The 27,579-nt window shown below is 36.7% G+C and overlaps 3 protein-coding genes across 5 annotated transcripts; 2 read left to right on the forward strand and 1 right to left on the reverse strand.

The window, feature by feature from the left end:
- Window positions 1-499: 499 nt before the first annotated feature.
- On the forward strand, window positions 500-4,610 carry LOC147545827 (myb family transcription factor PHL7-like). Its single transcript, XM_086636057.1, has 8 exons — window positions 500-906; window positions 1,025-1,164; window positions 2,673-2,890; window positions 3,131-3,207; window positions 3,312-3,354; window positions 3,435-3,492; window positions 3,655-3,724; window positions 4,009-4,610. Exons 3-8 carry the CDS (start codon window positions 2,683-2,685, stop codon window positions 4,375-4,377), a joined length of 825 nt encoding a protein of 274 aa, XP_086492183.1. The 5' UTR covers window positions 500-906; window positions 1,025-1,164; window positions 2,673-2,682; the 3' UTR covers window positions 4,378-4,610.
- Window positions 4,611-7,870: 3,260 nt separating this feature from the next.
- On the forward strand, window positions 7,871-14,353 carry LOC147545828 (protein argonaute 4A-like). 2 transcript variants are annotated; one of them, XM_086634455.1, is made up of 23 exons: window positions 7,871-8,247; window positions 9,067-9,363; window positions 9,458-9,663; window positions 9,759-9,983; window positions 10,066-10,202; window positions 10,288-10,385; window positions 10,468-10,565; window positions 10,701-10,863; window positions 10,958-11,074; window positions 11,175-11,282; window positions 11,410-11,472; window positions 11,548-11,661; window positions 11,746-11,911; window positions 12,004-12,116; window positions 12,199-12,333; window positions 12,471-12,601; window positions 12,700-12,765; window positions 12,876-12,939; window positions 13,055-13,166; window positions 13,263-13,336; window positions 13,435-13,529; window positions 13,629-13,660; window positions 13,951-14,353. In XM_086634455.1, exons 2-23 carry the CDS (start codon window positions 9,076-9,078, stop codon window positions 14,124-14,126), a joined length of 2,781 nt encoding a protein of 926 aa, XP_086490581.1. In that variant the 5' UTR covers window positions 7,871-8,247; window positions 9,067-9,075; the 3' UTR covers window positions 14,127-14,353. The 2 variants fall into 2 exon arrangements, with proteins under 2 accessions (XP_086490581.1, XP_086490582.1); XM_086634456.1 differs by lacking the exon at window positions 7,871-8,247 and having other exon boundaries at window positions 9,049-9,363.
- Window positions 14,354-15,302: 949 nt separating this feature from the next.
- LOC147545829 (la-related protein 1A-like) lies at window positions 15,303-26,517 on the reverse strand. 2 transcript variants are annotated; one of them, XM_086634454.1, is made up of 14 exons: window positions 25,668-26,517; window positions 24,588-25,143; window positions 24,215-24,380; window positions 23,673-23,763; window positions 23,448-23,519; window positions 22,843-23,318; window positions 19,507-19,576; window positions 19,166-19,234; window positions 18,712-19,046; window positions 18,426-18,569; window positions 17,782-17,845; window positions 16,956-17,101; window positions 16,703-16,807; window positions 15,303-15,906 (listed from the first exon to the last, which is right to left on the reverse strand). In XM_086634454.1, the coding sequence occupies exons 1-14, from the start codon at window positions 26,049-26,051 to the stop codon at window positions 15,651-15,653; spliced, it is 2,934 nt and encodes a 977-aa protein (XP_086490580.1). In that variant the 5' UTR covers window positions 26,052-26,517; the 3' UTR covers window positions 15,303-15,650. The 2 variants fall into 2 exon arrangements, 1 of the variants encoding a protein (XP_086490580.1); XR_015223368.1 differs by having other exon boundaries at window positions 15,432-16,454; window positions 16,543-16,807.
- Window positions 26,518-27,579: the final 1,062 nt, after the last annotated feature.

The following is a 27,579-nucleotide window of genomic DNA, read 5'->3' on the forward strand; positions in this document are numbered from 1 at the left end:
CATATGGTGCTTATGCTCATGGGGGTAAGCTAGTGGTGATCCTGCTCCTCGGTCTTGATATGCTTCTTTTACCACTATATCTCCTTTGATGTTGCTAGCTAGTGTTGTAAGCTTGATATGTCAAAAAAAGCGCGAAAGCACATTTTGCCACCACCTTGTTTGTCGTCTAGATTGATTAGGCCCTGTCGAGAAAAAAAAAAAAAAAAAAAATAGGTGTTAAAGTGTCTTTGCGCATTCCCTTTAAATAATCCAGGATGAAATGCCATGGTGAATTGTAAACCATTAGATCTTCATCGAGATTCTAAATAATAAAGTTGATACTGTTCCATCAAGGTCGGATCCTAACACAAACTTCAATCTGGTCCACTTTAAAAGCTCCAAAGCTAATATGAAGTCAAATTTCATTGGACCACTATCGATCAATCTTAACCGTCAATATTCATCGAAGTCCACCAATGTGAATCTGTATGGCCCACACTCAGAACAAAAATGCCCTTATAAATGTGGCCGTCCTTTACACGCTATCTCTCTCTAAAATTTTCCCCAAGAGGAGAAAATTTCAATCATAAATTCTATCTCTCAACTACAAAATCTTTGATTTCAAAACCCTAATTTAATTCATTTTTCTAAATCCTCACTTCTCTCAGTAGCAGAATTCAGAAAAAGCTTTCTCTTTTAGTACCTAGGGTTTCATCATTCAACATTTGAAAGGTTTTTATTCCATTTCTTCACTCATTTTTCTAACTCTTTTGACTGTCAGATGGTTGAAATTCGTGTTAGTTTCAGATAAGATCAGATCTTTAATAAATGTTGAGACAGATGAAACTGATGGAGTTCTTCTGAGCTTCTGATTCAGATTGAAATTAAGATTTTTGACTGTGAATAACTTAACTTTCATTTCATGAGGTAATAAATCATCTCTTAAAGGCACTAAATTTCACGTTTTTTCCCCAAATTTGGTTGTTTTGTTGTCTGTAAAAGTTTTGATTTTGTCTTTTAACTTTTCTTTTTTGGACTGTAATAGGTTTAGATAATTGTGAGATTCAGATCAGATCTTTTAAGTTGCTCTGCTTATTTGTGGAGAATGAACAGCTTCAAGAGTTCTGAGGAGCTAATTGAAGTTGAAAGTGAGATTTTTGACTGAGAGCAGCTAAGTTTCTAGAGGTATAGATAATCATTCTTGAATGCTAAAGTTTTGTTCTTAATTTAGTTGTTGGGTGCTTATGTTTTTTTTACTCTCATGAATCACAAGAAAAGCGAAAATGAATTTTCGTTCTCATGGTGAATGATAGTTTATAATACTTTTAGTGTTGCTAGGGTTTTTGGGAAAACCATAGCAGTCAGCAGATTATGGTAATTTGGGTTTTCGACCTGAGAAGTTTAGTATATTTTCTTGGGCATATGAGGCTAAACATTGTTACGAATCTGTGTTTCGGCGTTGTATCTGATGAAAATTCTTCAATCCTTGATAAGATTAGTTTGTTTTCTTAATAAGAGTTCTCATATTTGCAATTTATGCAGTTAGTTTGAGAGATTTACCTCCTGCAGAATAAATTAAAGTTTAACTTGGTTGAGTAGTATTGGAGTTGTGATGTAAGGCTGTTGTATGGACATGCCCATTGAAGTTTGAAGTTCGAACACTGAAATCGATTAAGTTTAATAACTTGAAGAAGCTAATGAGTTATAAATCTATTTTTTCCATAGATGTTCAATGAATTTATGTGAAGACAATGTTTTAGGGAATGTAGAAGTTTTGGTTGAAAAAGATGCTTGTGAATTCGACCTTTTTGAGGAAGAAATATGCATACATTAGATTTTAGACATGCTTGCAGATAAACATGAAAACAAATAGGGTGTCTTCTTTTTTGAAATCTTTAAGAAATTTGACAGATCCATTTGGGATTTACTACCTCTAGTGGATGTGTTTATGTGGACGTGAAAGTTGGCACACGACTAGGGTGTAACTTTATTTGTCGGTTGTGTGAATTCTTACTAGGCTTACACCATGAATTAAATTTTATCCGAATCAGCCGATATACAATTCAATTCATATATGGGAGTAGTTAAGTTGAGCAATAACTAGATAAAGAATGGGCTATTTGAAAGATGTTAGAATCTATAGACATATGACACCACTATAGCATATCGTTGAAATCAGAGCGTCCTGTGAAAATCTTCTTTGTCAGGTTTTCCATTGATTAGTATTTAGATATTTAACAATTAACTGTTACATGTTACATTAGTTGTATAGACATTCTTTTGTATTTATTATCTCTTCAGTATTTTGGGTGAATGGGTGGGTTGTAGATACTGTATGCAATTACCTGTTTGCGTTCTCACAACTTCGTCGTATATTTTTCATTTAATGCCGAAAGAGGCAAATATTCATTGCGATTTTTGGTGGTGTTTCAATTATCTCTTTGTCGTTCTACAAATTACAGTAAGATGCTATGTAGTCTGGGGCGCTAGGCAAGGGCATGGGCCTCTCTCCTTGCCTTGGCATGCCAAAGTCGAAGGCCTCAGATCGTGGGCCAGTTACCCATATTCATGTATTTCACTATATTTTCTTCATGAATATTCATGATTTACTTTCATCCATCCATGTTTGTGTACAATGCCTTCGTAAAATAGAATTAAATCTTCACTTTCATCTTGTTTCTATTATCTCACAGTGTTTCGAAGATGTATCATGCAAAGAAATTTTCAACGATGTCCTTAGTACCCCACAAGAGTCAAGGTGGTGAACAACTTTCAGATATTGGAGCAGTTGGAGGTCCCGCATCTAGCAATTCAGCTCCTGCTGGTGGGAGTGGTAAACAACGTTTGAGATGGACTTCAGATCTTCATGATCGTTTTGTTGATGCAATTGCTCAGCTTGGTGGACCAGATAGTGAGTGCTTTCTTTAAGTAATTAAATGGCTGAAAAGCACATCACAAGTGTGTATAGAAGAAATAAGTTTTGTATATGACTGCAATTAGAATCTAGTATTACATATTGCCAGTGCACAAACCATTTTCTTGGTTAGCTACCTATCAAGCCGAGCGTAATGGCTATTACCTATACTACATGCTTCTACAGTGGAGCCATTATATTTGTCTCACATAAGGTTTACGGTTTTTCTGGTTTCAGGAGCAACACCAAAAGGTGTTCTTAGGGTGATGGGAGTGTCTGGTCTAACTATTTATCACGTGAAAAGCCATTTGCAGGTACAGTTCTCTCTATAGCTATCTCTCTTGAAGCTTACTGGTTAGTAATGTCTATTCATCTCTAAAGATCTGTCTTTCATTATCTATATTCTATCTTAATGTAGAAATATCGCCTCGCAAAGTGCATACCTGAATCTCCAGGCGATGGTAAAGGTCTCCTCCAATTACGCCTGTGTTTTTTTGTTGGGTTTATACCTCTAAAAATCAAAACTGCGGTGTGGTTTTAGGTTCTAAAGATGAGAAGAAAGACTCTGGCGATAGTTTATCTAGCATGGATTCTGCATCGTGGGTATTCTTATTTTGTTCTCTTTTCTGATTACCCTTTGCTTCATTTTCTACGACGTTCTTCCATCCCATCTGTGGTGATAAACAATTTGAAGGTCGACTCTGAAACTTTATTTAAGAAATCTGACTCTGGTAAAATTCCCACAACTGTTCCATCTCCAGGGGCGTACAAATCAATGAGGCACTTAGAATGCAAATGGAGGTCCAAAAGCGCCTTCATGAACAGCTTGAGGTTTGCTCCAAATTTCATTTGTTTTATTCTTCAATTGGTCAATTAGTATTTTTATCCTTGTCATTTACTTCCTGGTTTATTAGTTTGTTTCGGGTTCTTTGTGCGGGATTTACTTCGTAAAACAAGCCACTGCAATAACTTTACGAACTTTGCGACTTTATCTTAATTCTTGTATTAGAAACGAGTTGTTTCATACATATTGAAAGAATCAACAAATAATTGTGCATTAGAAATGTACCAACTCACGAAGGGTCCAATCTGATCCCTTGTATTTCCCAATTCAGGTGCAAAGACAATTACAACTCAGAATTGAAGCTCAAGGGAAGTATTTGCAGAAAATCATTGAAGAGCAACAAAAACTAGGCAGTGTATTGAAAGGCTCCGAACCTTCGCAGGCGGAAGAAAAAGAAAATCCATCTCAGTCAGGTTCTGATACTGTACATCCTCAATCCCCTCACAAGAAACAGAGATTGAATGATGAATCAAACGATCCTATCCCTTCTCCAACCCCACCTAAGTCTGACAAGAAACTCGATTTCCTTAATCAGTGGGAACCTAACCCATATGGAAGTAACATAATTGGGTTTGGCTTAAGGATGGAAACTGAGGCGAAGGAAGGTGAAAAAGCTGGATCAGAACAGAGAGAATCGTGACTCATGGTAAGGATGGATGATAATGGTCCAATTAGTACGGACCACTTGGTTCGTATTCTCGTGGGTAATGTCGAATCCATGTGAGTGACCCTTAACTCTTTACTCTACTTAAGTGTTACATATTTAACATGCATGTATAATTCATAATATACTGCAACTCTAAATACCTCCATTGTAAGTATTGCCAAGTACAAAGTTCAGTGTTATTAATATAAGACTTTATTTTCTCTTAATGATCATCTGCTTCTTTTTCCCCATTTCTGGAGGATATATTCCATACTGGAATTTCTGTGTTTGTTTTTGGATCGAAGCACGTAAGAAAATCCTATATCGTGCAGTCGTCCTTTTTGTTTTGGAACGAATTGTTCTCTTATAGATACTGGAGTTTCGTAAGGTTAATTCTGTTCAATTGATGAAGCCAAACAGGCCTATGAAATGTTTATTACTATATAGAATGGCAAGGAATGTGAGTGGTCATTTTTTGGCAACTGAGTCTAGAAGTCATTGCATTTTATATTTTACATGACACTGATACATCTTGTAAATGCATCATGAATTTGAACAAGCACATACATTATCGTAACATATAATACAAGCTATAGAAAGACCATTTAAAATGGTCAGCGCGTTAGAGAAATAAGAATATTTTTTGGAGTGCGGAGACTTTGCGGAAAACCGGTCAATTCTATCTATTTTCTAATTGTTATGGAAAAATAATTAATTTGACCTATTTATTTTCTAATTGTTATGGAAAAATAATTTTGAGTGAAATTTTTTGGCCTTTTCTTTTAGTCCCCCCTAACTCCACTAATTTTTCTTCACTCTGATAATGGTCTCGGGAAACAACCACTATCGGCAACCTTTATTCTTTTTCTCGAATCTTTCTTCTTCTCTGCAACCACCTTCGGCTACCACTATTTTTCTATCTTCCTTCTTCTCCCTATTTTCCTTTCTCTCCATCTCTTCTCCTCCCTCTTTCTGTCCCTCTGTCTCTCTTTCTTCTTCTTCTCCCTCTTTCTCTCCCCTCTTCTTGTCTCTAGTTGTTCCTGCGAAAGGAAAGATACCTTTCGCCCGAAAACGATACTGAACTAGTTGGAGGAAATTCCCTTTACGTTGGTTTGGGGATTCTGAAACTGGGTTGGTCTGGGGGATCTCCAATGTTATTTGATTCTGGAATCCCTCCAAAACCAGGTTGGTTTGGGGGATTTCCCAAACCAGATCGGTTTGTTGGATTAGATAGAAAGAGATAGCACGTGAGAGGAAGGAGTAGAAGAGAGATCAAAGATAAATGAGCTGGTGGTGTTTGAAGGAGAGAAGAAGAAAAAAAGAGGAGAAAATGGTGGTGGTGATCGGTCGTAAGAAATGAGGAAGATATCTTGTTTCCCTTTAAATTTTTGCGCCCAGAAAATTTGCCAAAATTTACATTTTGTCTTCAAAATTTTGTACTCCGAATTTTTTCTTTTAGATCTCCAGAGCGATGATCTTTAGAAATTAATTTTACTCTACTTACACTTTAAACGACGGTGAGATCGGCTCTATTGTTCCCCGTGGAGATTACATATCTTCCTGGCTTAGTGCGGGAGAGGAACATGTCTCTCTGCCGTTGTTCGAGTGATTCCAATACAGCCCCCCCCCCCCCCCCCCCCCCCCCCCATAATCTGGCTGCTAAAGTTTTAGCCCCTTCGAGTTGACGGATGAGTTGGTTATTTTTTGTGCGTATTCTCTTTTGGTCTTTTTTAACGTTTGTTTTAATGGGACTTATGTTTGACTAGGGTATAGCCCGTGCCCGTAGGGCACGGAAATTTCTATATTTATGTTATACAAAATTCTCGAATATTTTGGTCTTATACGAATATTGAAGTAATAAAAATATATTAAAATTAATACTCGAGATTATATTGAGTTGTTTGAAGGGAGAAAAAGAAAAGAGGAAAGACAAAAATAGTTAGAGAGTTTATAGAGAGGGAGTGGGTAGTTATTTTCACTTTTACACCTTTATTTTTTAAAGACTCTTTCAAAAAGAAGGGCAATGATTTACAAAAAGAAAATTGGACGACCGAGATTTATAAACCAAAGTTATGACATGACACTAAAACTTATGTCATTTGTTATATAGATTTATAAAATTACATATTTCAAAAAAAAAACTACTGGTGAGATAATTTAAGAAGATAAGTACGGGGCCTAAAGATATTTTATACGGATCTGTAAAATAAATTGGTAGTTTGAATTTTAAAACTAATGAATTCTATAAAATATATAAAGGATTCAATATATTAATGAAAATTGTGTTTTACATTTTGAGTCATTAAGATTTTAAAAAATGATTAATAAAATATGTATGATATTCAATGGGAAATAAACAACCATAGATCTAAAGTTTTTTTGTGTTTGAAATTACTATAATTACACTATAAGATCCATAATATACAAATATGATTTTTCAGAGATCCTTTAACTATTGTTGTTGTAATTGCAATATTTGCTTCAAAGAACATACACAAAGTAGAAACTAGCTCCCATCATTACATATATTTTCAACAAAAAAAAAAAAAAGCTCCCATCATTACATATGATACCAGTATATCACATTGGTATAAAGATAAAATATAATTGTACACGGAATATTTGGATTTTTAATGTCAATCTATACTACTTTATATTTTATTTATACTAATAATACAAATTGTGTTTTTGAAATTGGATTCCAAGATTCATCATATTTTAACCGACACTGTCAACTAAGACACTTTGGAGACCCTAAAAGTCATATAAAGATCCCTAAGATCATCTTAGGGGGTCTAAAGTCCATCTACTTCTACATTTACTTTATTTATAGCCTAAATTACATAGTCACCTTACGTCTGAAAACTTTGAGAGAGCATATGCACATTCAAATGAGAAAGATTCTTTTGCACATGGGTAATATTGTAGTTGTTGAAACAACTCAATGTGGAAATCACTACAACTAACCTCTACTGCGTTCCTTTCAACAAAAAAAAACCTCTACGGCGTTTAAGACATTTTGACTCCAAAGTGAGATCACCTCTAAATAGCATGTAGAATGGACAAATTTTTATTTTTTTTAGAATGGTAAGTGTGTCTCGAACTTTTGATCTCTAAAATGGTAGACTAAACTTCCTAGCAGTCGAAACAAAGATTGTTGACAGATGGGATCCATCTTCGGTGACAATAGATAGTTATGGGTCCTCTTTGTCACATCCCTCCTCTCTCACTCTTGTCTCTCTAAAACAGATAACTGAAAAGGGGGCACCAAAATCGTAGTATTTTAATATCCTTTGAAATCCAGGGTATTCCAGTAATTTCGTAGCTGTACCTTCAACAACTTCTCAATCGACTGTTTGTTTCGTTCAGTCAGCAACAAACCAGTAAGTGTAATTTGTACCGCAACCCATGATCCCAAAATACAACACCTGCCACGTTGACTTCGATTGACGCTAAATCAAAAGTCAAAATTAATAAACCCAATCTCACCCGTCGGATTTGAAGAATAACCCATCAGAAGAAGGCGGTTCTAGATTAAATAACGTACTATCTTGCGTACTATATCACTAACAAACAACGACGTGCTCGTGAAATTCAAAGATTCGGTTAATTATGGCACAGAAGATATTATTAATATTCATAGAGGGTAGTTTTGGTATATCAATTTCGGTCTCCATGGAGGGAGACCACGAGAGTATATAGGTGAAAGAAATCCAGTTGGAAAGGAATAGTTTGGGAAGAAAAATTCGGAGTGAGAAGAGATAGTGAGAGAAAGAAGTGAGAGAGTGAGAGTGAGGTAGAAGAAGAATTCGCAAGGTTTTCGTTCTCGTGAATCTCGATTTTAGGTTCTTCTTTCTATTTTTGGTAAGAAATGAAAGTTTTGAAGTTCTTCTTTAGTAGTGAGTTTCTTGTTTGTTTGCTTCATAATTGCTTGATTATTTGAGTAGATTTTAGTCTGTAGTTGTTTTTTTTTTTGTAGATCTATCTGGTTAGTTGTTTGATCTCTTTCCATTTCTTAGTTTTAGAGATTGAATTGTTTAAATGTAAGTAAATTATGCTATAATTGTGGTATTTTCGTATGGATTTGCTTGCCGCCAGGCGGTTTGGTTGATTTTGAACAACTTCTTTATCACTCTCTCTTTTTTGTTGATCATCAAGTTACTTCCATATTCATGAAGATCTTGAAGTTCTCACGTATAATCTGTTTTTTTTCTATTATTAGTTTTGAGTTTGAATCCTTCTACGCATCCACTTGCTTAAGGTTTAGGATCAACAAAATCGGATTATAATCTCTACGAGTTGAGCGAAACTGGAGTTCTGTTTGATTTCTGCAGTCATTTGAGCAGTTTCTCCGTCTATTTCCTCTGTTTCTGGTAGTTTGTATGTGAAATCTGAAGTTTCATAGCACACAATTATTTGATTTGTTAAATCTATGATTGTTAGAGTTTTTTACTGGCTTGATTCATCTCATTATACTATTTTTCATTTTGATACAAATGATTTTACAGTCATTGAAGTTTTATATCCATTTTGCACATGAAGGCAAAGAAAATTGAAGTATATATACTTTGGTACTGTGCTTATTTCATGTTTAGCGAGTGAGTTTGCATATTATATTGATTAATCTGTTTGTGATGCGCTTTTGATTGTTCTCTTACTATATTATTGTAACTGTGGCTTAAGATTTAGGAGATGGGGTTTACTGAACCAGAGGAAACAAATTCCGAGGAGTTAATTCGATCACCTTCTCCACCAATCTCTGGGAATGTAGTACCAGTGATAGTGGAGGATGGAAATGGTGTCAATGGCGCTAATGGTGCTGATGGTGCAAATTTTGAACCAGCTAAGAAGGTTTCAAAGCTCAAACGGGTCCCGATGGCCAGGACTGGATCTGGACGCAAGGGGCAAGCTATACAGTTGCTTACAAATCATTTTAAAGTTGGTGTTACTAATGTTGACGGATACTTTTATCACTATAGTGTATGTATACGCATTTCTCTAGGCTCTGATTTGGATATCCTCCGTAATGAATGATGAAGTAAGTGACATTGCTTATCTTGTTCTGCTTGATCAGGTTTCCATGTCATATGTTGATGGACCACTAGTGGACGGAAAAGGTATTGGTAGGAGGGTCATCGATCGAGTTCAGGCCACTTACGATACCGAGCTAGCTAGGAAGGATTTCGCTTATGATGGGGAAAAGAGCTTATTTACGGTTGGTCCTCTCCCACATAACAAACTCGAATTCACTATCGTGTTGGAGGATGTCACGTCCAATAGGTAAGCATCTATGTAATTCTGAAATTATCTCAGATCGTAATTTCTTTGTTATTTTTGGCATTAGATGGTAAGTTGAAGTGTGATTTTGTTTGTAGAACTACTGGGAATGGGAGTCCGGGTGGTAACGATAGTCCAAATGAGACAGAACGAAAGAGGTCCAGGCGCGCTTACCAGTCAAAAACCATTAAAGTGGAGATAAGTTTTGCTGCCAAGATACCAATGCAGGCCATCACCAAAGCATTATGCGGTCAAGAATCAGAAAACTCACAAGAAGCTTTGAGAGTTCTAGATATCATTTTAAGACAGCATGCAGCGAAACAGTGAGCTAAATCATTTATTACATGCTCCTTTTAGAGCTTGATTGCAGGAGAATTATCAATCTTAAGTTGCCTTCCTTTGTAGGGGATGTCTACTTGTCCGTCAGTCATTCTTTCACAACGAACCACGAAACTTCGCAGATGTGGGAGGTGGAGTTTTGGGATGTAGAGGGTTTCATTCGAGTTTTAGAGCCACCCAGGGAGGATTATCACTGAACATTGGTAAGTTGTGTTTCTATCCCGACACTCACAGTTATATCTTCTCATCTTCACCATTTATTACAGACTCTACTTTTACCAAATGCAGATGTATCAACTACAATGATAGTTCAGCCTGGACCTGTTATTGACTTTCTACTTGCCAACCTAAATGCGAAGGATCCTCGTGAGATCAAATGGGACAAGGTGAATTTGCCTACCTTTTCCAACATATTTCTGATTGGACTTCATCTCACTGGTGGCTGTACCCTGCATCTTACAATAACAGGCTAAGCGAATGCTGAAAAACTTACGGATCAAGGCAAGTCCATCTAATACGGAGTATAAAATCACTGGGTTGAGTGAGCTACCTTGCAGGGAACAACTGTACGCCCCTCAGATTCTTACTAAAATTATTTTCCTTTGATGGACTTATAATCTTGGATAACATTAAGCAATAGAAAAAACTTCACCTTTTATTCGCTGCATGGCGTACAGGTTATAACTTCTGTTACATTGTAGGTTTACCTTAAAGCAGAAGAATGGAAACAGAGATAGTGATACCATGGAAGTTACGGTGTACGACTATTTTGTCAATCACCGCCATATTGAATTACGTTATTCTGCTGATATGCCATGCATCAATGTGGGAAAACCTAAGAAGCCTACTTACATTCCACTAGAGGTGAAATGAAAGTGATTATAAATAGCTATCTCCCCCTTCCATTCTTTTGGTACATATAATGATAACAGACAAAGTTTACCTTGTTTTGTTATAGCTATGTTCGTTAGTTTCGTTGCAACGCTATACAAAGGCATTATCTACTCTTCAGAGGTCTTCATTAGTGGAAAAGTCGAGGCAAAAGCCCCAAGAAAGGATGAAAGTTTTGACGGATGTAAGTTCCATGACTTTGTTCTTCTCCTCCTGTTTTAATTATAGGTTTATATTCAACTTTCAAGTGCCCAAGCTCATCTCCAGTACTGTCTGTACTGCAGGCGTTGAAAATCAACAATTATGATGCTGATCCAATGTTACGTACTTGTAGTGTTAAAATTAACACTAACTTTACACAAGTTGAAGGGCGTGTTCTTACAGCCCCAAAGGTAATATAATTATTTTCAGTTTAGAAGAATGTATGTTCAGTCTTGTGATTACCACCCCTTCATTTGATGGTTTAGTTATGTTGTGAATTTTTGCTAATTTGGGTTCATCTGTCGTTGTCTCTCTCAGTTGAAAGTAGGCAATGGGGAGGATTTCTTTCCTCGAAATGGGAGGTGGAACTTTAATAATAAGGTGCTGATTTATTTCACATTTGGTGTATATTGGTCGTATTCTCTGTCCTGACAATTACAACGATGCGTTTTATAGAGACTAGTGGAGCCTACAAAGATTGAACGTTGGGCTGTTGTGAACTTCTCTGCTCGATGTGATATACGGAGTCTTGTTCAAAATTTAATCAGATGTGGACAACAGAAAGGAATTGTAAGTTTTATGACTATTTTAGACCACATTATTGTATCACGTGCATTGTTGTTTTATCTAAACTTGTTTTTATTCCTTCTATAGTTGATTGCTGCTCCATTCGATGTATTCGAAGAGAGCCCACAGGCAAGAAGAAACCCACCTAATATCCGTGTCGACCTTATGTTCAAACAAATGATGGCGAAACTTCCCGATGCCCCACAGTTTCTTCTCTGTATTCTCCCGGAGAGGAAAAACTCTGATATATATGGTAACAAATTTGATCATTTTTCACCATTTATTGTCCTTTATCTTCTTAAATACTAACTGACCAACATGGAATGATCTTGTTTATTTGTGAAGGTCCGTGGAAGAGGAAGAATCTGACTGAATTTGGAGTTGTTACTCAATGCATTGCTCCTACAAGAGTGAATGACCAGTATGTAACTAACGTTCTGTTGAAGATCAATGCCAAGGTGAGATGTTATGGGATAGGCTCGATCTCTAGACATATGTAGTGTTCACTCTGTTTTCATATATTTACTTGATTTCTCGTAGCTTGGTGGAATGAACTCCTTGTTATCTGTTGAGCACTCTCCTGCTTCCCTGGTTACTAAGGCTCCCACCATCATCCTCGGAATGGATGTGTCACATGGGTCTCCTGGCCAGTCTGATATACCATCTATAGCTGCGGTACATTACTATCTTTTTGCCTCGGTTGTCTTTTTCTTCTTCATAGTTATGTTTTCAATATCATACGCCATACAAGTATAGTATTGTCCTACACGTACATGACGATTTACTTTTTTGGTCTCTAAAATATACTTTAGGTGGTGAGCTCCAGGCAATGGCCGTTGATTTCTCGTTATAGAGCATCAGTAAGAACCCAGTCTCCGAAAGTTGAAATGATAGATTCTCTATTCAAGAAAGTCTCAGATACAGAGGACCAGGGCATAGTTCGGTACGTTTGTTCTTCCTGGTTAAGATCGCGGGATACACCTGTGTCATTTTTCATTTATGTGCGGCTGAAGGTTTACATTACTCTTTCCAAAATTTCAGAGAGCTTTTGCTGGACTTTTATCTGAGCTCAGGAAAAAGAAAGCCTGAACAAATAATTATTTTCAGGTGCATTATCATTCTTGTTAGTCTCTTTTATGCAAATATTCTTGTTGGGTCTTACTCTTATCTGTGCGCCCATAATCATCTAATGGGCACTGTTAATGCATTGGTTTCAGGGATGGGGTTAGTGAATCTCAGTTTAGCCAAGTCCTGAACATGGAACTGGACCAGATCATTGAGGTTATCTCTTGGAACTTAACTATTTCACTTATGTTGTGTTAAGCTATTTTTACTTGACTCATTCTAAAAGATCAACTATTTATTGTTCACATCATTACTTCGATTGTTACTTTAGGCCTGCAAGTTCCTTGATGAGAAGTGGAACCCCAAGTTTACAGTGATTATTGCACAGAAAAACCATCACACAAAATTCTTTCAGCCTGGATCGCCCGATAATGTTCCACCGGGTTAGTCTTACCTCAACTCCTCCACAAGAAGATTACTAATACCTGCCTGTCAAATTTCACAGATGATTATATGGTTTTACTTTCTCTTTACTGCAGGCACTGTTATCGACAATAAAGTTTGTCACCCTCGGAACAATGATTTTTACATGTGCTCACATGCTGGGATGATTGTGAGTGTTGACATGAAAACTGTCTTATTTCATTGGCAATCTTTACATTAATTCGCTTATCAGAATTCCTTTTTCGCTTTCTTTTGTTTATTATACAGGGAACTACTAGGCCAACACACTACCATATTCTGTTGGACGAAATTGGTTTTTCACCTGACGATCTGCAAGAACTAGTCCACTCCTTATCATACGTGTAAGTAGTTATTCCATTCTAACACATCCAAATTGTGATTGAATAAAATAAATGAACTTTTTGGACTGGATAACACTATAATTTCTGTAAATGTTGCAGGTATCAGAGGAGTACTACGGCAATTTCTGTAGGTAATAATTTGCAAAATCTTATACCATCTGAAACCTTAATCAGTCCACTGTTCTTTAGGCTGTTTTCTGCACCACCATGGTATTCGAGCCATCCCAATTGGCCAACACATCCAGTGGTTGGAATGAAAAATAAAGTGACGAAGTTTCAACTATTATTTGTGTTGGCATGCTGGCGAAAGTTTACCAACCCATTTATTTATTCGATATGTCAAAATTCCTTGTTTACTACCTAGTTCGTTGTTTCGTACTGAATCTTTTTTTCTTTTTCTTTCTTGGTTCTCTATATGCAGTGGCTCCTATATGCTATGCACATCTTGCAGCTTCTCAAATGTTACAATTCTTGAAGTTCGACGAAACGTCAGAAACCTCTTCTAGCCATGGTGGAGTTACATCTGCTGCTGGTGTCCCTATTCCCGAACTTCCCAAACTACATTCGAATGTGAGTAGCTCAATGTTCTTTTGTTAAGTTTCTTAAGAAAGTAGTTTGGCACGTCTAGGAATTATTTTAGTCTTGGACTCTTGAAACTTCATACTTTGTTTGGTGAAAAAAAGCTACAGTTGTCTTCTCTAGTTCCCCTTCTGAATAGATGTATTCTGTTTTGGGCTATCTTGCCGTATTTTCTAACCATTTGGTGCTACATGAGAAGGGTGTTTTTTGTTGTCATGTTTTTCATGAATCAAATACTTCCATTATGAGGCTGTAGTTTTTCCCTGTTATTGCTAGATTATTTTCCTTTAGTGTGTCTTTGTTTCCATAAGATGAAAGAAATATGGTTCTTTTAAACTTCATTAGTCTTAAATTTACTTATAACAAAGAGCCTTAATACTATTTTGGATCGATCAAATAATGGTGTTTCACTGGAGATGTTATTGCATCAAACTATTAGTTTTGTCTGTTGAAGCTAAATAAAGCAACCTCAGGAGTGAACAAAAACATCAAATCACGGGGTTCCGAGTCTATCATTAAAAAGAACCATTGACACAACATAATGAATGGTTTTTGCAAACAGCAAGTCTCCCTAGGCAACAATTTGAGTTAATTGTGCAACCACCTGGTTGCATTGACTAGAGATGACAGATTTCATTGCTTTTCTCTACACTGAATTTCCTATTTTCTTCAACATAACAAGTACTATCATAGATGTAAAATAACCGGTTGAAATCATTTACCAACTTATGTTAAAAAGAGGAGTTTCCTCGTGAATGAAAAGATACAAGCGTCGGTATAATGATTGCTAAGGTTGGTTAAGTTTTTAGTCCAGACCCAAATCAAGCATGAGTAGTGGAGAGTCATCTATGTATGCAGTCAGCCATGAATAGTATGTGCAAGTGCGAATGAGTTCGCTGCAACAGGGGAGACCGAGACATCCTGTAAACAATTAAAGGAAATAAAAATTTTACGTTTTGACCTTTCAGTTACCTTGTTTAAATGTTTTGTTTCCTTGGCTTCTATTTCGAACCAAAGACAGATTCATTCAAATGAATACTCCATGACAAACCATCCCCAAATAAGATGTTTTTAGACATTTGAATTACATGGGTAGGTGAGGTGCCTGATGATGAGGGCACAAAAATACTAAGTTTCTAGCCGATTCCAATTTCAAAAGAAACAAAAATTGAATACCACAATCAACAAAAACACTTGGGAATGGTAGGACAATTTTTAATATCTTATTGGTCAATGTTAATAAATTCATGATATCTGTTGCTTTTTCTTTTTTTGTTCTTTCTTTTTTTTTGGGTTTTTTCCTTTTCCATTTTTTTTTATTTTGGGTTTTTATTATGTACAAATTCTGGAAAAAGGGGTAAAAACATAAGCAACCTCCTTAGGGCAGAGAACTCCAAAATCTGCATAAAATTTCCCCAGGGCTAAAAATTATACCAAAGGAGGGAAACTTCAACAGTGCCAAGTTCCCGCTCACACCAAGATATCGCCAATATTTATAGTTAATCGCATCTCCCCTTTCGCCGGCCTTAACTTATTGAAAAGTTATGCTTCTAGCTCCCTTGACAAGTTCGATTTCTTTCTTATCTGCTGTCCCGTAACAGCTTTGTTATTGTTATCAGATGGACCACCAATGCTGCCATTGCAACTACCTTCTCTTGCTGCCGGAGCCACAACCGCTGCCTTCTCTTTCGCCCGGAAGTCATCAATAGAACGAAATTCTTCTTTCAACAATCTCTCTAATTCTGGGTGTTTCTTCAAAGGCTTTAGGCCATTTTTACCCCGATAATGGTGAAGAGCCCTATCACACAATTAAAATGATTATATAAGATGGAATGAAATTCTCTCTAACTTTCACCTACAATTTAAAGAACCTAAATATTTTATCACTCCTCAATGCAACAGATTCATTCATGACTAGGGAAACAGAAATAGAATCGGAAAGTAACAACCCTGGTATAAACAAAAAGTAAGTTGGGGATCTATGTTAGACCGAAGCTGAGAGAAAATGACTGCAATTATAGACCCACATCGAGCTTGTATATACAGTGGAAGGTTTTTCTCGGTAGAAACAATTATTGCTTATGCAACTAATGGGTCATTGGGCACTTGGCAGTAGGGGAGATGGCAAACTGTGAGTGACCGAAGGGCCAAGTCAAGCCGATAGGCAAGCCTCGCCTTCGAGGCGGTGTCTGAAGTCAAGGCTCAGGCCAAGCTTATCAGCTGAACAAAGCTCAATCCTGAGCAGGGCTATTGTTTGGACTCAGGCGACGGAGTGGACCAACCATCTCAACGGAGGGGAAAGCTGCAGTCAACCACTGACCCCAGTGGTCTTCGGCTATCCTGACACTTCACAATGCAAGAAAATAATAAACATGTTTTTTAGATAAATTCCAGCGGTTCGAACAAAATATGTTAATTCATCTCATGGACTTACGCTTACTAGCATGCTAGGACATCATTAAAAAAAATTTTGCTGGCGAACAAACTCATTGGCTTACTTGGGTATCAACTACAAAAACTAAAAAGGAAAAGAAAAAGAGGTAGACATTAACTTAATATGAGAAAAGGAAAATGGGAATTAAGGAGAGAGCTACCAGTATTTTTCGAGGCCATAAAGGTTTCCCTTATTATAAAATTCAAGGGCGAGCCGTTCAAAATCCTCATAAACTTGTTCTTTGAATCGCTTCTCCAGGCCATAGCTAAGAAAGGAAAAAAACATAAACCCACAGAAACAAGGAGAACAAGCTTAATGACTGGAGAATCAGTAATACGACAAAATTCAAAACAAACAATCATCATTCATTTACCTATCAAAATTTAAGGTGCTTTCGAATAAGAGAAATTTACCTGTAAAACCTGAAAAGACATTGTAATCCATAATAATAATTAGCAGCTGCATCTTCCAATGCTAACTTCTGAAACTCGTCGTACATAGAAGGCTTGAATCTGTCTCTCAGAAAAAGTGACCAAAAGCGGTACAACTTATTCATTTCCTGCATTTAAAAACAAAAAAGTCAGTTAAGAAACTTAAGTGAACTTTGTATGTAATTCCATGTGAAGAAAGAATGCGCAAACTTTATACGCGATTTTATGTTCAGCCAAAAACTTCGGAAAGAAAAATGGAAGACTGAGTGTTTTGAACACGAATACGATTTGTCAGAGTATATACTAAATAAGTATAATAATATTTACAATCAATAAGCAACATCAATAGCTTTACAGCACACACGTATATATATATATATACATATTTAACCACAAGGTCTAGTATCCAAATATATGCCCACACAGGGAGACGGTTTAACACCGCTCAGAGGTCCAAGCAACCCAGAAAATAAAACATTATAGACATAGCACCAGATTATTTGAGGAAGCAAAGTAGACAAACCTGGCCCATAACATACTAAAATAAGATTAGATGTTAAACAACAAAGCAATTGGCAAGAAGTTCGACATAAAGCACTCTTGAAAGTGCATCATTATTCATATTCTTGACTGCCATTGTGATGCATGGAAAATAAATTAAGTTATTTTGGTGTACGAACATGACCAATGTGTCTGTAACTGCATATACCTCGCAACAAATCTGCTTGGTAGAAACTTCAGTTTTCTAGCCAAGTAGTGAAAGAAACATGCAATTCAAATAACAAAATACAGAAATGAAGCCACACACCTCACTACAACCAATTCCGAATTTCTTGCGCTCATTTAGGCAAGCTTTGTGGTACTTCAAATACCTAAAGGAACAAAAGAACAAATCAACGTTCGTGGTAACATTAAAACATAATAGATGCATTAACTCTGTCAGTCTGTCTTCTTCTAATCTATACACAATTTGGAAACAGGTTGCCAGTGTAACATCAAAAGAAATTAAGCAATAGGAGGAGGCCCCAGTAATGTTTCAACTGCCTATCAACAACATTTCACAGGGCTCCCCATGCCAAAATTCTTTGTTTTTCGCTACATTGTGGTGGACATGATAGGTTTACCCTCACCAACTAGTCTGTCATTAAATTGACTCCATTTGGACCCTACTGACCGGTGAACCAAATCATGAATATTACTGGTTAATACAACTTGGGAACAGCTCGATGTCTTCAGACATGGTTCTCATGCTCAAACAGAAGTGTGTTCTAGTGACGTTTATCATTGAGAATGAATTTAGCCATTCTCAAGCTATTCTAGAGTTGATTAATTAAGAGCCACCTGAATGGTGTTAGCAGTTCCAGAAAGGTGTTAGTTTGACGTGAAGAAAAGATGACAATATAAAGATAATATGAAATAGCAAGAACAAAGACTGAATTAGTGTCCCATTACGTCTGCTGCTTAAACCCATTTTCTTCCAAAAGCCGATGACTCGGATGTTGAAATGGTGGAAAAGCCTTCGGCTTTGAACCTATTGGCGGACTACTCCCAGAAGGGATCCCATGAGGAGAAGCACTCAGTTTGGAAGAAGAAGAGCTGCGACATTGGAGTTTTTGACAAATTAGATAGCGTAAAAAGCATGTATACATACATATATATATATATATATATATATAGAGAGAGAGAGAGAGAGAGAAAACTTAAGCAATAAAAAATATGTACAAGTAGCAGAACTCACCCATGACTTTCTGGTGGCGTTGAACCAAAAAAGAAGCCAACCGAACTGCCGGGTGGACTTTCAGATACAAAGGCATGACGATTACGACCATTACCTTGATTCCTAGAATTGCTAGGGAACAAACGCTGCTTATGGGATGCTTGTTGCTTGTTCCCACCTTTTTGCCTCCTGTAATTCATATGTCGGGGATCTTCTGGGGCAATTTTTTCAGCAGAGCTCTCACTAATCTCTGCTTTAGTTAATCCAGGTGCAGTGCTAGGAGATCTAAAATCTCCAACTCTAGCCTCTGAACCATAGTTATTCGACCCATTATCAAACCGCTTGGCTTTCAATTGCTATTAATGGTGCAGCAATTAGAAATCATTCAAGGAAACACTTCGAGTGTTAGTAACGAGAAATGCAGAACAGCTATAAGATGATGATCAGAATAAGATATGATAAATAGGCAACCAACCTGCTCATAAACGTAAAGACCGTTATCCATCGCAGAACAAGCCTCGTCCGAAATGTCCCTCTTAGTGTTCTGCACAATAAAGGAAAAGACAACTCATGCATCGAAGAGCATCTGAAATGCCCGTTATACATAAGAATAGCAAACTAACTAACCAGGGCGGACCCTATATTTCTGTGTTTTAAACTTTTACAACAAGGACGAGATGCTGAATTATCAACTCTTATCTTCTCTCACATTCCTGGGTTTACCCCGTTAACATTTCAAATTCGGTTAAAAGGAAAAAGCAACCATACCACTACGTATAAAAATAAAACTGTGTTTAATATTTTCGAAAGCCTTACCTGGATCACAATTCTTAATCTCTGCACATCTTGGTCATTGAGATCCGCGTCCTCGTCTTCATCGTCAATCCTTCATACCAAAAATAAAATGAACAAGCAGAGTTAGCATAACAAGGTCCACAAGGCTTAAACAACGAAAGGGTTCAGTAAGTTATATAAAAGCTATCTTTTTCTGTACAAAACAGGTAGACTTATATTTTCCATGAAGAGAAATATAATCTGGTACCATAGGACAGATTTAAGGACAGCATTTATGTCAGGAATTGAAAAATTATGTTCTGAGCCAGGATCGAGATAACAAGCATAGTAATGGGCTCCAGAGCCCATTGAATAAGTTTCAGAAAGCTAATAATTTGTGGAAATCTTCGCCTCCATCTTTTCTTTCTTTTTTAAAATAGTTATTTCTTTTGTGACATTGTGAAACCTTGTGATATTTTTCCCAAAACCCAATCAGCGTGCCATCACAAATGTGACGGGCTAGCCCTAAACCCAATTTATATGCTATGTGATATCATCCGATAATAGCATCCCAATTGGCTAACAGGTATAAATTTGGATTTAACTAATGCTTCAAAAAAGATCGAGAGAATCTATCAGAACCCATAGATACTTCGACATTCTCATTCAGAACCTAGTTTAATAAATAAAGTGTTCAGTAATCTCTATAACTAGCTGAAGTAATCATTCCACTCGGTTAACTGCATCCCATACCTTAAAGCATTGCCAGCCGTAGGCATACATGATACCTCTTGGTTACAATACGAAAACAGTGTCTCTAACACCAAGATCATACTAAACAGGTGACTCGACTGGATACCAGAACCGAAACAAAGATAGACCATACCATGTCTCATCTTCACTAAATGGTAAAAGTTTACAAAAAATAGTATATGATAAATAATTATCGAAAAAGTTGAAGGTAGTGAAACAACCACACATAATGCTGACATGAACTTGTATTTGTCTCCTAACACTCCTTAGATGTGCTTTCACTATTTCTCTTCTTTCCTTCCACCAAAACTATTCCTAGTCGCTCACGTGTTAGCCACCTTTGCCTCTACTAATCAGCTTTTTTCCTCATCACTCTCTTTCTTACCATAAAACAATGAAGCAATCAGAGATCGTATACAGCATGTCTATGCAGTTAACTTACAAATCACATGATTCACATTGATGAAGCTTAAGTCTCTGCATGCTGCATGACATAAGTGATAAGTGTGCTAATAGTTTTAATATAGTAACTCTTTCCTGCAATACATATGATCAGCTTATTAAATAGAGATATAACTTAGTAACCTATAATATTAGAAAGTTCAACTTCCTGTCCCTAAAGAACGCAGCTCTAGAGACCACTAAGTGCTATCCTTTTTTAAACACTTGAAAGAATTAGAATAATATGATTACTGGATTTAATCATCCATTAGAAAACTGCCGGCCGCGCTGCGTTGAAAATGTCTCAGCAACCTAAAGTGCAAATTCCTAATCCCAAATTAGGTCCAATCTGCTGTGACTGCTCACTGGTGACCGTGTCAATGCCTCGAACAATTATCTCTTCAATCTTCACATATCAGCCTCAACGTATCAGATTACGTAATCGTAGCATGAGTCGTTCTCCTTTAACGTGGTACACGTCTCTATCATAACCTCTATATGCATATTTACTACTTCAAATCTCTTACTGGTGCACTGCCAATTTAAGCTCAGAATGAGGCCAATATTAGTCTCCAAATTTACCAGCTAATTCAGCGTCTGGAAAATCTTTTGACACCCAACCTTAATCACAGTCCACTTCCTTAGGTGGTCATCTGAAAATATGGTGTTATGAAACAACACAATACTACAACAGCTAGAACACAAGCACGACTGGAACAACATTGCATAGACAATGCAGCACATCATGTACTCAATGTGTATCACTTTTCAAGGCATAACTTTTACCAAATAAAAAGTGAATGATGGAACCAATATTAGGGCTACAATTGATGTATGTGTACCAATATGCAATGTTTTACCATGTTTATTATGCACTACCAAAGCAGCATACCTTTTACTTCGCCATTTTGGGTCAATATACGTATCGGAAACAATCTTATCTCCATAAATATAAAATCATTTCGTTTTAACTAGTTAACTAGAAGATCTCGCAATAGACAACTCAACTAGTTAATCTTATAGATTTTGACAAAAACTATTTTTGACAATTTCTGTCGAGATATGCGGTACACATAATCTATGGTATTGGATCACTGAAGTACCCAAGAAAAGGTAGGGATTCTAAGTAGCAAAATGTGTCAACTACACAGGCCTTGTCAACCCAGATAGTAGGTGACGTGGGGGTCGACTCACACAGGTTTGAGTTCCCGTTGTTTACCCAGGTTTCAACCGGCACATGTAGTCAAGCCGAGCCCATTTAAAGAAATTATGCTCTTGCTCTTCTTTTGTTCTTCTCGACTTCTGAGACACAAGATCTTATTTGTACATGCCGTGTAATATTTATGAGGAAACTCCAATCAGTGAGAGACATGGAATGGAGATTTTTTTCAATAGCTAACTGATTATATATTGTACACGTGTATATATATAAATATATATATGTATGTGTGCGTGTGCGTATTAACGCAAGGATATGTGCCACTCATAGTCTGTAAAATAGTGAAGACAGATTAGCATCCACGGCTGGATGTGCGCAAGGATGAATGTCATTCATAGATTGACATGGAAGTAAGAATCCCTTAATTACACGCGATTTATCTTGGTCAATATTCCTTCTCTCATTTTAATATTCTATCTAAGCAAGTAAGATTAGGAATAATTTCAGATTAAAATATTATGTGGTTATAACAAAAATGCATCTAGGGTTTCAGTAGTGTCTAGAAACATTAATAGTTATTCTACGTAGCTGTACTACATTTTCCGTCGTCATCGACTCATATTCATGGTTCTTACACTTATAACATAATATGCTCAAGTCCAGAACTCCAGATGCTATATTAGAAAATTATCTTCCAATTATACGTTTAAGAGTTTGCACTAAAGAAGAAGAAAGATTTCTTGTTACGGAGTCAAATATAGTTTATTAAGCAACGAAACTATGATAAGCCAGTGGCTTTACACATGTAGTTGTTACCACATGAGAATCTAAACCTTGCGAAGTTGCGCCATACAAGCAATTATATACCTGCAAATACAATGACTTGATCCACAAAAAGAGAAGACACAATCAAGTTATAAACTACATACTAGATGCTTTTATATTGCAAGGGAGTTGTGGACTTGTGCAGCAAAACATCAGAAATTAAGGAGAAGTGACCAGTAAGAAGAGAAGATCATCTCTACCTTAAATTAGATGTTGTATGATTCTTCCCATATGGTGCTTGCTCCGACTCCAGTTCTTCGTCAAGCATGAAAGTATTATGATCATCAGTCGACCCGCGTGTACAATAATTGGGTTGGAGTACCAAATCTGATATTTCCAGGCTCTCAAACTCATTGCTCAAACAACTTGCAGGTTCTACAGTCCCCTCTGAGCATAATACTGATTCGCCATCACGCAGATTCTTATAATTGTTTTCGCAAGCTCCTAAAGAATCTTTTTCTGAGGGAAATTGCTCACTCAGGCTTTGACTGTTCAATTGAAATCCTGTGGGTCCTCCAGAGATGTCGTTTGTATTACATAGATTGTGTTCATTATTCTCAGAAGCTACAGCACTCTTCTTCTCGTCGATTTGAGCTTTTGGACTGTCAGATACAGATGCTCGTGTAGAGGCTGGAAGCCATTTAGACCAGTCACCATATTTTCGTACTTTGTCACCCTTCGGAGAAAATAAATAGCACCAGTTGAAAGACATAAAGAAACAAAAAAAATCATATAAATATAATATAATGCAATTATACATATTTCGTAACTAAAAAAGAAGGTCCACCAAGTAAATTTGTCATACCTCCACTTCTACAATACACGAGTTACACAGTACCTCCAGAATGAAGGGTATATCTGTAGTCACGCTCTTAATCTGCAGCTCATTTATATAGAACATCAACCCCAGTCAGGCTTACATCAGCCAAGCTAAATATCAGGCATATGTATGGATCTTTAAACGCAAAATATACATCTATCAATTAGTGTATAATATCCACATAATTACAAATCATTTTACCGAACTCACCTTTCTAAAATCAGCAATTCTTGAAATTGGTACCCATCCTTGGTCATCCATTAACGAAATCAAGAAAGAGTCCCCCTGCAAATTTTGATCACTAGCGCCAAAAAGGAAAATTAGTGCTTCAAGTAATAGATAAAAAAGTGAATCTTCGACACTCCTTTTTTTTGTTGTTGGACTCTGGATACTTGTAGTCTCTTGAACGGGTATAATGTGAGATTACGCACATCCATCTTGTGCTTACTTGCATAAAATTGCGGTAGGTCCAGAAAGTACTACACTAATTTAAAATTAGTTTTATTTACTAGAAAAAAACTTTAAGCAAAAGTTAGAAGACCTGATAACTAAGACAATAATACATGTTTACACTGTCAAACTCCTTATCGGGTTTTGTTTTTATGTTGTTGTGTCTGACCTCCTACGGTCCTACCAATGTTAGACATTGATACCCCGTAAGGGTCCATGTGATGTAGGTATCTGGACTTATGTTAGCAAAAGTCCTTGTTTGACAGGGTAAACAAATAAACACATATTGTAGGATGAGTCACCTGAAGTAATAGCCAATTTGATATATTATCCAAGCTCCTAAAACTTGTGGATCTGATTCAGGGGAAGGAGTGGGAAGCCCACCAGGTGGAGGAATATGAACAAGATGAGGGTGTGGAACCATGGTGGGATCTGGATGAGGATGATGAACACGGAACAGAGGAGTACCTATACATGGAAACAATTTCATTAAATGAACAAGCAAACAATGTCAGACGATAGGAAAGAAGCACATAGTTGTGGCCTCATAACACTGTAGATAAATCTACTTGTAAAAGAGATGGAACATTAATATCCACCTTAGATAACACAGGAACACAAAAGGAAAAGATAGAAGAAACAATAAGAAATGACATATTATATTTGAGATTTTACCAGGAACGCCTGGTCCATTAATGAACCCTGGAGCTGGAACAAAAAATGGCTGCCCAGGAAAAGGTATTGGCCGAATCCCCCGTTGCATATTGATATTGTTTCTGGAGTTAAATGGAGGTCGATGACGCGATGGGTGACCAAAGTGACCACCACTTTCTGGTTGATTAGGTGGCATATTAGCAGAATTGCCAGCATATGCATTGGGACCTCCTTGTGGTGGAGGCTGGAAAACTCTGCTTGGATCTATTCCACCAACATGACGAGGATCAACGAAAGGGACCATTGGAGGTTCAATCCCATTATTAACTAGAGGTGGCACTATATGTCGTATAGGTCGTGGATGATGCTGGTAAGGATACTCGGGAGCAAATGGTGCTGGAAAAGCAGGTGGCATTGGTTGTTGATGGTAAGGTAAACGTCCAGGATACGGTGGTCCAGTATTTGGATGATTATTACGCCTATAGCCTGGTTTTTGATGATGATGATGAGGCATTGGGTGCTTCCGAGAGAAGGTATTATTTTCCGACCTAATATTTTTTTCTGACCCAGTCGAAGCCTGAAAAAAACAAACAAACTATGCATTAGATATCGATAAAACAAAGATGGATCTAATCAGTAGTTAGACACTCGTATAAAAAGAAAGAATTGTACATGTATATAGGTAATGTATAGCTCTAGTTCTAATAGTGATTGGAAAATGTCCTTAACTTTCATTGTAAAAATACAAATCATCTGTAAGTTTGAAAGGGATTATAGAAAATTTGCATCTTAATTTATAACTGCCAGACTCATATCTCCCTCTCCAAACCTCCCCATTGTTCTCTAACAAAATAATCAGATAAAAAGAGATAACTTGTTTGCAATATTGGTTCCTACCCATCATCCAAGTTGAAATTTTTAGGGCTTCAATTATATCAGCATTGTCATATAAGAACCAATACTTATCGGCATATTAAGATTTTAATCCAATTGTATAAAGACTACAAATTAATTACTGGGTTTTCAATCTTAACTACTCTCAGCATTGGTGTCCATAAAATCTATTTGAATACAGAGATATATAGGGAATTAGAAATTGACCTGCAAAGGAGTAGTTTGAGGGGCAGAAGCAACAACAGCGGGTTTCGAAGAAGCAACAACAGCGGGTTTCGAAGAAGCAATAACAGCAGGTTTCGGAGAAGCAACAGCAGTGGGTTTGGAAGAAGCAACAGTAGCATCTGAATTCTTAGGTCCAAGAGCAGGCCAAGATACAGCTCCCATTAAAGGAGCTTCGACTCCATTCTCATCAAAAACAGGTTTTTTCCATGGTGATTTAACTTCCTTCTGATTATCAATATCATCACCACCTAATTTCCCATCAGAAGTAGGTTTTTGTGCCACCAAAGCTCCGCCGCCGGCGCCGCCATTCAGCTTCTTCTCTGTGGAAGAGAAACCTGATAATTCTTGGGCTACTACCTCAGACATCTCAATGTGAAAAAGAAAAAACTCCGATTGATTGAAAAGAAAGGGGGGGAAATTATAAATAGAAAACAAAAGATTTGATCACAGAATTAGGAATATAAACTTCCTTTGATGATTATCATTCTGCTATAGTTCTAGGGTTTCTCTGTTTAGGGAGAGAGAGAAAAAGAGACCAACATATAGGTTTTGTTAAATAAAAACAGAATCTAGGGTTTAGGATGGTAAGCCTGGCCGATCTCCTAAATCCAACTCTGACTTTTGACTTGGAGGGTGTGTACTTATGACGTAACAGAGTCTAACAAATACCCTAGAAGTCTTAGGTTAAGTGTCACTGAAGATTCTCTTTGTTCACTAGGAGTACGGTTGGGCACCCTTCTTAAACCCATGAAGTTGTGGGATCGAGTCTCAGTGAAAGCAGGTTATCGTCAAGATTTGTCTCATGTAATATAGGCAATATATAAAGTAAATAAGCATTACCCCCAGCCCAAGAAAAAAGGAACCCAGTCCAAATTGGCTGGACAGCTCACACTTTTCTGGTTTTTATTTTATTTATCCCTCTTTTACCCCTCCACGAAAATTTTCGCGTTTTCTGACAATCTGACGGACGACAGTGAAGCAATTAATTCTCCGTATATGACGTAATGTCAGAGAAACATTCAAGATTTTTTGAAAATTAAAAAATGGCGCCATTTTTTGACGAAATTTCAGCCAATTTTTTTGGATCCCGCTCATTATATTTTGTTTCAACTCCTTTCTTCTTATTTATACATCCAAAAATCTTCTTCATTCTTATTTTGTTTCATATTTTATCTTCTTCATATCTTTCAATCTCTAAAAACATAAATTTTCAATTCTTTCTCTCTCTAAAAGTTTTATGTTCTTATTTTTGGATGTTCATCATTCTTATTTTGTTTCACATTTTTTCTTTTTCATCTCTTTCAATCTCTAGAAACATCAAAGTTTTCTATCTTTCTTTCTCTAAAAGTTTTATGTTCTTATTTTTCTTCTTCTTCGTTCTTATTTGTTTCACATTTTATCTTCTTCATCTCTAAAAGCATCGAAGTGCATAACCAAATGGCCAGTGCACATAACCATTTCCGGTACAGAAAAAAATTCCCAGTTCAAAAGTGTCCAATACTGAACCAAATGGCCTGTACACAGAACAATTCCCGGTGCATAAGAAAACTTCCAGTACAAAAATGTCTAGTACATGACCAAATGGCTTGTAAACAGAACAATTCCCTGTACACAAAAAAATTCCCAGAACAAAAATGTCTAGTACATAACCAAATGGCCAGCACACAGAACAATTCCCGGTACACAAGAAAATTCCCAGTACAAAAATGTGTAGTACATACCCAAAAAATGGCCAGTACACTTAATAATTCCCGGTACACAAGAAAATTTTCTTGTACAAATCAGTGAAAAACTACCAAAAATGAAGATATTTGTTGAGATTGGAAAGAGATAAGAAATAAATCTGGAAAAAAGAACGAAATTTGTTGAGATTGGAGAGAGAAATTTAAAAAGA

The sequence above is a fragment of the Eschscholzia californica genome, unplaced genomic scaffold (genome assembly GCF_041429995.1).
Source record: "Eschscholzia californica isolate CP2 unplaced genomic scaffold, dmEscCali1.0.p SCAF_4, whole genome shotgun sequence".
Taxonomy (NCBI): Eukaryota; Viridiplantae; Streptophyta; class Magnoliopsida; order Ranunculales; family Papaveraceae; genus Eschscholzia; species Eschscholzia californica.